Consider the following 10,614-nt stretch of genomic DNA (forward strand, 5'->3'; position numbering starts at 1 on the left):
CACACACACACACACACACACATATATATATATATATATATATATATGTTCAAATTAAATTTTTAATTTATATCGTAATTCATTTTGTATGGAATATTATATATTATTTATAATTTGTATATTTTTTACATTTTCAATATTTTATCAATCAGAGTAAAACACATTTTTTGAAAGATACGTTTGTTAGTACATTAGTACAGCAGCTAGTAAAGTTTCCAGCCTAAAAGCTCTTTCTTAGATTACACACACCAACGTAAATATATATATATATATATATATATATATCAAAAACGCAGCACATTAATAATTTTGCTTAACTGAACGTGACTTATAACGCAACATTTGCATAACGGGATTAGTGATCCAAGACAGAGCCCTCGCCCAGGGCGGCTTCTGCAAACTCAGGCCCAGTCTGGGCTAAATGTGCCGGAGCAGAACAGTTACGCCGTGCTTTCGGGCTAAATCACAGCACGCGCGCTCTGATTGGTTAGCGACTCGGTCGCGTGTTTGCATGTGCTGCGTAAACATTCTTAACTCATGCCGGTTTGGTCTGCTTGAGTTTTGACCTGTGCACCGCTAACTGACAGTCAGCGCGGCCCGTTCTATGTGTGCATGCATCATTGGCGTTTTATGCGAGCGCTACAAGCCAACAGATGGAAGCTGACAACAATTGCATTACGTATCGCCCCCGTGATGATGCTCTCGCATTTAATGACCTTGGTGTGTGTCAGTACACAAACACACGAGTCCTACAGTCATTGCACACCAGCTTTTTAAAGCAAAAGTCCCTTTTTTTTCACATTCCCTTTATGCATATATTTAGAGGTTTGTTTGACATAAAATATGAATAAGAAATATAGGAGAAGAACCGTTTTGAATAAAAAAGTTATTGAAAACTACACATTATATGCCATATGCTGCCGGCTTTAGCTTAAACAGTCAAATATAAAGTATAATACTGTAGTATGTTGACATTTCAAAAATACCTTGAGTTTCTTTTTTTAAGTATTTTTTATTTGATTTCCGGTTAAAAAAATTAAATAAAATATTGGATAATACATAAAACAAGATAAATGTCCTTGGAACAACACTGCATTAGATATTTAGACTTGTTTTCATAAATTAGATCTTGATTATAAGTACGGCATCATATCTTAAGACTTAAGACATATCTTATTTTCTTATATTATATATAATTTTATTTTCTTCTATTATATATCTTGATTATATGTGTATTGAAGATGCAATTTATAAAAACACCCCTTTAATATCTCATGCAAAATAAGTGTCAAAATTTTGCCAATATAGTTACATCTAAAATAAAACTGTTATTTGCACATATTTAATTCAATTTCATTTGAGGTTGTCTTAACTTTTGTTGGATCAGTCGAAAAAATATATAATTATCAATTATATATTTATATACATAAACTAAAAATGCATTGCATTGCGGGATGTACTGTGCAAATCTAGCAGCCATCTCGATATTCTAAGCATATAAAAAAAGTTTGCATACTAAATTCTCCTTGCAGCCCAAGTCTTCACCTCTCTCTCCTAATCAGTTCCACCCATTCAAGAAAAAAAAGAAAAAAAAAAGAATATGGTCGATTCCACAAACAAATCAATCATGCCCTGGCATCACCCACTAATTGAATTAACCAAATGGCACTGTAGGTGCTGGAAAAAGTGTGTGTCTGTGTGTTGAAGATGGTCAGGTTCCTTTTGCTTGAGAGCTGTTACCGAGCCTAATCAAGCATGCCGAGAGCCGTCACGTGCACACGGCCTCTAATAGACAGCTGCATGGTAGCACTGGTCACGGTTCACGGCTCTCCTCGCCTCCACACCTTGCTGCCATGCTCCACGTCCCAGCAGAGCTGCCTCCTGACACGGCCTCCACTTAACAGACAGCCCAGCCTGTTTTCCCCCATGATCCGGGATCGGATGGATGACGGGAGATGACAAGACTTCATCTCCCGAGGCCATCGCTAAAGCCCGAAGCGTTCACAGGTCAACGGTTACCCCGTGTCCGTCAGTCACGAGCACACGCCAACTCCGGCTGTTCGTGACAAAAACACTTAATGGCCAGTTTAAAAGACACGGGTCGCATTGACACCGAAGCAGTGGAGAATTCCCAAAATGAGCTTTCCACAATCCGTGACTAGTTGGATTTGCCAGCAGAGATCTTTACTAAACAGATTTACTAGGCCAGATTTACTAAACAGGGCAAATTAGCTCTAGAGCGCAATTCCAAAACAGCGCCGATGGGTGTGGAATTTTCTGTGGGTGATTTATTAACAACGCGCAAATTAAAGGGGTCATATGACGTTGCTAAAAAGAACAGTATGTTGTGTATTTGGTGTAATGTAATGTGTTTATGCGGTTTAAGGTTCCAAAAACACATTCTTTTCCACATTATGTACATTATTGTTTCTCCTCTATGCCCCGCCTTTCTGAAACGCGCCGATTTTTACAAAGCTCATCGTTCTGAAAAGCGAGGTGTGGGCGTGGACAAGTCTTAACTTTTATAAAGAATATCTCTTTGGGTTTGAGACTTTATTCTTTGCAACTTTAGGGATCTTATCTATTCACGAACAGCTTGTAACACTCCAAAGAGAAAGGAAAATTTGAAATTGCATCATATGACCCCTTTAAAGAACACAAATGCAACATCTCAATTACATATTGACCAACGCAATATACCAAGCACAGTGCAAATTAGCATAGTCGCGAATAAAGAAATAAAGAAGCCACAGTATGTTGAAAAGAACCGGAGGCCAAAAAATGAAGGGTTGCAAGAAGTTTTGATAGACCTGGTAGTGTGTGACTCCTAGTTGAGGGTTCCAAGTCGTCTTTTATTTCCTGAAGCAAATTAAAAATAACATGGCTTGCAAAACGATATGTTCAGATGGTGTTCTTATGGCATTCAAAATAAATTAATATGTGTAGAAAAAATCCTCTCCCTTCTACCACGCGCTCTCTGTTCTCTGCGGTGAACAACAATTGCAGCCATTTCAAGTGCAAAATAGTTTAAGACATGCTTTTCTGGCCATTAAATAATGGCGCAAATACCAGTAATTTGACGAGCGCAAATGTTAGTAAATCACGTTGCATGATTAATTTGAATACTCTCATCCCATAACTTTTGCGTCTGAAAGGGAAACTCCTACAAATGCATATTCAATAAGGTCAGACACAAATATAACTGTGTCCACGCCTTTTCAGCGCTAATTCGTCACTGCATGTCTTTAGTAAATCCTGACAGTACTATTTTAACACCAAAAGACTGTTTGCGCTGGTGCAAGCTGTTAGTAAACTGGCCCTAGGTCATCAGAAGACTGTAGAGCTTAAGAGATTTCGACAAAAACAGAATGGCTGTCAGTCACAAGGATCTTACACATCCATATTTGATTATGCTAATTTGGCTCCACCAACAAACTGCACCAAATTCTGTAGATTTCCACCCCCCTAAATTGGCTTACACATAGTACACTCAGAAGGCATTTGAATCCGCTAATGTATTCATTATTGTTCGGCTTCAGATAATAGTTCATAGCTAGAGGGCTCATGTCAGCAAGCTGGTTGCGTCTTGGCACGGATATTCAGAAAATGACTTCCACTTGCCTTTTATCATAAAGGGTATTGTGCGGCGTTATGACTCTTTGAGCTTCACACTATTGGTTAAAGTAAGATAACAGCTTGTTTTGTCGCTAGCGGTGCCGCTAACGGAAGGCTACACCGGCAGCCTCAAAGACGCAACGGGCAGGATGAATAATGGAAATTTGAAATGTAATTATACATAAAAGATAATAATTGAAAACCTTCTCGGGCTGAGCGAAAGGGAGATTTGAGGGAAAAGTGAGAGGGATCAAAGACGTTTTCTGACAACATAGTCAGGGAATGATTGTGTTGTTGCTGTTAAATACCCCTCTTTCTTGGTGAGCTTGGGACTATTTGGGAGTTAAAGGCTAGGACAGTAATGGTACGCAGAAACCTCAATAATGTTTATGCTAACTTTTCCTCTCTGTACCAATGAACAGTAAAGACAAAGAGATTGATAGATTTGAGAAACACTAGCAAACCTTCCCAGATTATAGATTCTCAGTGAGCTTATCCGAACCCAAGCGGAAACGGGGATGGGGGGAAAACACACAGCTGCAAATATGTAATGAAGTCAGTGGGGAATCGTCAATCGGCTGAATAGCAAGCAGGAGTACCCAAAATTGTCCGGTTCAGGCAGGAAGGAGCTCTGAGAAAATTTGCTTGCTTTGGAGCTGCTGGGAATTCATTTGTATTTAATGAATTTGGATATGCTATGTTCCTTGCTAAGATTTCCTCAATGACATTACTCAATCATTAGATAACTGTTCATAGAAAAGGGCATCACAACCCCAGCGAAGACGGGGAGAATTCAGAGCTCCCCGAGAGCTCGGCGCACCACTGTGGCATGGTTTATTTATCAACCCCTGCTCCAATAACATTAAAATTCGTGCCTGTTTTCTGCAGTTGGAGGCTCCAGAATCGACGGGAGAAGGAGGCCGAATGCCTGGTGGCGATTTCCACCAGATTTTCCGTCGGCGTCACGTAGCACAGATTGTGCGCGAGCGGTTCCCGTTCGGCTGCACACCTGAGGAGACTTTAGAATGCTCTCCAAGCCCACCTGCTGTCGCCCGGCCGCCCGCTGCGCCAATGTGCACATCAAACGATCCGTGTACGAACGCACACACTCTAGAAACCACCTTCCATTTCTGTCTCTCCCTGCCACGCCTCTAAACTCCCTGATCCCATCATGCTGTTGATCCGCCGCGAGCAGGTGTGAGTCATCGACCCAGAAGCCAGAATCTCATTGGCACACAGAATGTTCCACAGGATGCAGACTGTGCGCTTAAACCGCAGCGTGAGTCCCTGCTGTTGAGGTCCCGCCGCCACATGTGGCAGTAGTCGTCGTTCAGCCAGAATGAATGTCTCTCCAGGAGAGAGGGACGTATTGACGCTACCTGTCGAAATGCAGTGGTAGAGTACTGAAAGACCGATAAAGAAGAGTTGGGGTGGGGTAAAGCCCCAGTGGTAATGGAACGGTTGTTGGATCCAGAAACTTCGCATTCTTGGTCACCTCAATTGCAGTTGCTCAGGTGGTACATTTAGGCCTAAATTCTGCTGCTTTTGCTTCAAGGGAACCACGGGAAAGTACGTTTAATGCTGTTAAGAGCCCTCAAAACAATTGATCACATATAGTATAATATAATGATAATGTTGCTTGCCTGAAATGTTTTCACAGGCTGTTGAAATACCTCTCATGTAGTTTGAACTAGGAAGGTTGGGCTTAGAGATTTAGACTCTCATAAAAATTAGTCCCTGTTGGTAACTGCAGTTTTATAGTTTGCAAAAATCACACTTCCCCATCTGTGGCCTTCAAAAGTATGGCAACAAATGCAGTAGTGCCTAACTTCTTGAAGCTACAATGAGCCCTCAAAACAAATGATCACATGTAGTATAATAAACTGTTGCTTGCAAAAAATGTTTTAGAACTTGGGGGGTTGGTTTTGGTTATTTATCCTCAAAAAATTAGCCACTGTTGGTAACTACAGCATTTTGGTGGCAAAACTTGACAGCCCTCAAAAGTACAGCTAGAAATACAGGAAGGCTGACTTTCTGTTGCTACTCATTGAACTAGGGGTGGGCGATATGGCGAAAATATATCACAATTGTTTTTTTTTAAGAAATTTCACGATTTTATCACGATTCTTTGTCATGTTGGTTTTACTATTTTGCAAGTTGTCTGAGCATTACAGCTATTTACAGCTATAATATTTCCATATTATAAAGACAAAGTTTTTCAAGGTAACAAAATATAAAAAAGAATGGCGGACATTTAGGCTAAAGTGGGCAAAGATAAAAAATCTTTGTCATTATTTTATCTTTGTTATTAAAAAATAAGAACAAAGATACACATTACAAATACACATATTATACAAATAAAACAAACAGTGCTTTATTTTCAGGTACAATAGGTGAATTTAGCAGTTGCATTCAAGAAACTGAATGAACAAATATAAGAATAAAACACTATATAGATTGATTCCTATCAACTATCCAACTGTATTAAAATTTTTCAGTCAAGAGTAGTGAGTGATTTTTCTGTTTTGTTTTTTGTTTTTTTACATTAAAGAAATAGTTCACCCAAAAAAAAAAATTGTCATCTTTCTGTCAAATCTTCGAGTTGTACAGTATATTGAGATTTAAATGGAGGCACCAGAACTGCAGCTGATTGAATGTGTGCTGTAACACGATACTACGATATTTCTTCAAAAGCAGATCCTGAAGAAATTTTTATCGCCCACGATCAAAAATCTTCCTATCGCACACCCCTACATTGAACCCAACCCCTTCTTTAAACCTTATGACCCTAACCCCATAGCCTTTAGCCTTAGCCCTTACCATTTGAGTAGGACCTTTAGAAAGTTTTGATAGATCTCAAACTTCTGGCATACAGGGCAATGACCTCGGTTACGACCCAACCCTGGGGCATAATATGGAGGAATATCTAGTGTTTATCATGTACGGCCAATAGCCATTCTCAGTTCTGCAGTAGTATCCCGAGTATTACTACAGCTCTTGGGGGACCGAAAGAAATAATTCATGCCGTGGGATTTAAGCGTTGTGCTAAGCTTCAGCCCTGTGTAGCACATTTCGACATGAACTAATGGATGTTCAACTCACAGCTCACTCTTGACCCTCACCAACTTTCCTCCCATTGGGAACGGCAGTGGTTTATCTCCTTCGACTCCACACCCTGATACTTCCCAGCACGCTGATTGATGCAATCCAGCACTCCTGCGAACACCATAACATTGCTGCTAGTTCTTTTCCGTTTGCGTTTGACGGGATGCATTCAGACATATTTAGATCAGTCTAATTTTTCTTGCCTTGAGTGTGGAACTGCTCAGATTCAACAGAGTGAGTTAGCGTTAAAAGGTGAAGTTGGCTTTCAAACGGGAAAGGCCTTTGAGCAATTTATTTGGATACGATGTTGCACCAAACATACAAAAAATAAAATGCTTTCTGACAGTCTTGTTACTTTCGAACCTCTAATAGTTTGCTGTCTTCTCCCTCTCTCTGTCTTTTTTCTCTCTGTCTTTCATCCCTTTCTTTGGGGTGTATTTTTTTCTCTCTCCCAGGTGCTCTGCAGATAGAAAACACTGAGGAAACCGACCAGGGGAAGTACGAGTGTGTGGCGTCTAACGTGGAAGGCGTCCGATACTCTTCCCCTGCCAACCTGTATGTGCGAGGTAGGGAGCAACCTGGCCGTGGAGCCCATCGAAACCCACCAATTAGAGATGCACGACTGGTCACATGACCTGTTGTATATAAACTAATAGAGTCTTTACGCTAGAGCACATATTGCATATAATAAAATATGCTCATTTTCGATACTTAATGGGTAGTTTTCAGTCTTCTCTTTGACGAGCGGAAACTTGGGTCGTACAGGTATGTTTTATAATCAAGTTTTCAGGTTGAAGAGGATAATGGTAAGTCTTGATTTTGATTGGCCGATGCTATAAACCAATCAAAATACTAATCTTATTCCCTCCAAAAAGGTAAAATGGTCAATTGTTGCAAGGTAAACAATATGCATGTTGCTTATCACAAGTGTATACATTCAAAATGTAACATGCTAACAAGTAATTGCTAAATCTGTCTTGGTTCAGTTATTATTATTATTATAATGGAACGACTGTTTTAAGGCATTGCATTAGCACAGACGACTCTTGCCGCTAACCTTAAGAGGAGTTGAATCTCCAGGTTGATGATTTTAATAAATCGAGGCAGATGCATTTTGCGCATGTATTATTGATTTAATGCATATTAAAAAAGACAACGTATGGAATGGGTTTTACCCGCTGTATACCAAATAACTTTGTTCTGGATAAATTATTCACCGGCCATTATAAAGTGGGTCAGAGAGTTGTCTTTTCATTATTATAGTTATTATTGTTCTCATTATTATAGTTATTATTGTTCTCCCACTAGAAAAGATGCAGACGCTCCATCTCAAAACGACAGATACAGTTTCAATGAAATTTGTCATTTACTCCCATCAATCCAAACCAGTCTGAATTGTGTTCTTCAGTAGAATGCAAATGATGGGATTTCAACCTTAGACTTTATTTACTTTCATTAAATGGACAAAAAATATCTTCTTTTGTGTTCTACAGAGGAACAAATAAAGGTTTGGATCAACATAAGTGCGAGTAAATGATAGAATGATCATTTTGAGGTGAATAATCCATTTATTAATTAATTTACAAATTATAAATGCATAGTTGCAGCTATAAAAACAAACAGTTTTTAAATGTGATTATCATAAATGATAAATAATTGACTGTTGGTGAGTTTTAGCAGTTACCACCAGTTTATTAAAGAAATAAGCCACAAGAGGCCTTACTTTTACAGTGACATTACCATGGTAAGGGTATTTTAGGCACATTATGCCTTATAGCACCTCTTAACCATGGTAAAGTCAGTGTAAAACTATGACCTCATGTGTTTTGAAGTATTTTAGTCCTACAATTTTAAGAGACGTTAGATGTTCAGTTGCATTTGATCTGATGTCTAGTGACATTTGAGTAATTGGTCGACTGGAGATTTCTGAAAGCCATTCAAATTACCACAGCGATAATTAATTCAACATAGATATGCTAATGTCTCGCTGATTATGCGCATACTGCATTAAGACAGTATCCCGTCTCCTTTTGTTTTGTTTTCACAGCTTAATCATTGGGTACAATCAAATGTTTTCTGTTCTAAAGTTAACGGCACTTGAAATTAGCAGCTACGATGGAGGAAACAGCTCAGCCGTTTATACGAGCCAAACTGCATTTACGTGTCGCATAATAGCGCGACGCCTTTAGAATCGGTTGACTTGATTGTAGCTGCTAACTTTAATGCTAATTATGTGGTTTTTATTTGTACGGTCGGTTTGATTTGGTTTGCACTTTGGGTTGTTTCATTGATTTCTGGTTTTGTGTCTTTGTTTTGTGTCTGTAATTAAAGCCGCAGCGGCAGCTCTTCAGGTGGCTAAAGACCTTGTAATTTTGCATTGTTATAACATGCTTGAATAGACGCCAGTGGCCGAACGCAACCACTGGGGTGAATCAAACTGTTTGGGTCAAAGCAGGTTAACGCGGCAGACATGTCGCGTGTCACGCAAGAAATAATCAGGCGACATCAGTCAGAGAAATGTAGCAGCTAAAAGCCTTGAGGTGGCCTTTTTTACTCTCTCTGTGTTTCCCCTATTTTTCTCTTCTCCTCATGTCATTGTGTTCTGCATCAACCCCTTTACATCCCTCAGAGCTTCGAGAAGGTTGGTGTGTTTTTTCTTTTTTCACTTTTTTTAACCCACATTAAAAAAACGCAAAATCAACATGTATTAAAACCTTAACCTTGACTGATCTATTGGAAGGATCCTTGGCGATTCGGAGTTTAAAATTAAGCTGCTAAATAACTTTTAAATTCTTAGAGTTTTGATTTAATTGCATAAACTAGTAGTAACTAACCCGCTAATTCGGGTTTATTTTCCTTTTTACGTTTAAGTTTGCATTGTGGGGCCTTTTCTCGTTTGCATCCTTCAGTATTGCTTTTGCCCAAAGAAAATGCTTATGCTGTCATGGAAATCTCGCATTTGAAAGTAAACCACAGCCTGATGCATGATAGGAGAATGTAACTGCGCTTGCATGCCTCGAGACGCAATTCCTTTGGCTGTCGTGCTTTGTTGCATTCCTGTGTTTTCGTGAGGTTTATTATTTTCTTTGTTTTTGTCCAAAATGAGAGTTCGAGCCTTTGTTGGTGACTCATTCAGTCAGTTCCTTGTGTTGTGGTGTTCGTGTGATGTGCACCCCTTAGTTTTGTTCATTTTAGACTCCCTTTCCGTTCTAGTTTCTGGTTTGTTAGATGTGGTTTGTGTTTCTGTGCTCTGTCGTCTCTTGTAGGCTCTTTCTGCAGACAGTTTTCCCGCCATCTTCTCAATTACAAAGCCGTTCTTGCACACAAAAGCTTGCAAATTCACTTCTGCTAATTAGTTTTTGTGCCACATGGATCATTGGCAGATATAATGATCTCCGCACTTCATGTGGCCCCCCCAGAAAACAGGCTTTATTTCACAGCGGCAACAAGCTAGCGATATTTCCTCATGATGACTGACTGCCTCTTGCCCTTTCGCAGTCTGCAGGCTCAATCAAATTAGGATTTATCATCCGCTCGAGTCCTCGTTGCCAGCGTACATCTGAAGCGCTTCTTACATCACCGAGACGTGCTGTATTAAAACCCCCAAATTGGACCAGAACAAAAAGCAGGTGCTTTGTTTGTGAGTCTCTCTATGCTAATCCTTCGCTAATGCAGCCCAGCGCAGTAATTGCACGCCTGTTTCATATGCATATCGAAGTCCCGTCTGCCTTTTGGATTCTAGGTAATTTAGCTTTACGTGTTGGTTGCATGCAGAGCTGTAGCAGCCACTACAATATTTACCATTTTTATGCTCGTCCACACACTTTTAAGGAGATTTTCAGAAACTTAGTCTTGTTTTATAAGCGAAAAATATCTAAACGTACTTTAAAAAAA

At 39.6% G+C, this 10,614-nt stretch overlaps 1 protein-coding gene across 1 annotated transcript in view; it reads left to right on the forward strand.

The window, feature by feature from the left end:
• Positions 1–10,614, forward strand: part of LOC107717167 (receptor-type tyrosine-protein phosphatase S-like) — a 256,786-nt gene that overhangs the window by 159,076 nt on the left and 87,096 nt on the right. The window contains exon 7 of the mRNA XM_016523840.1: positions 7,176–7,286. Coding sequence (XP_016379326.1) covers positions 7,176–7,286 — 111 coding nt within the window. The remainder of the gene's footprint in view (positions 1–7,175; positions 7,287–10,614) is intronic.

This window comes from Sinocyclocheilus rhinocerous, unplaced genomic scaffold (genome assembly GCF_001515625.1).
Source record: "Sinocyclocheilus rhinocerous isolate Xijiao unplaced genomic scaffold, SAMN03320098_v1.1 scaffold1351, whole genome shotgun sequence".
In the NCBI taxonomy this organism is placed as follows: domain Eukaryota; kingdom Metazoa; phylum Chordata; class Actinopteri; order Cypriniformes; family Cyprinidae; genus Sinocyclocheilus; species Sinocyclocheilus rhinocerous.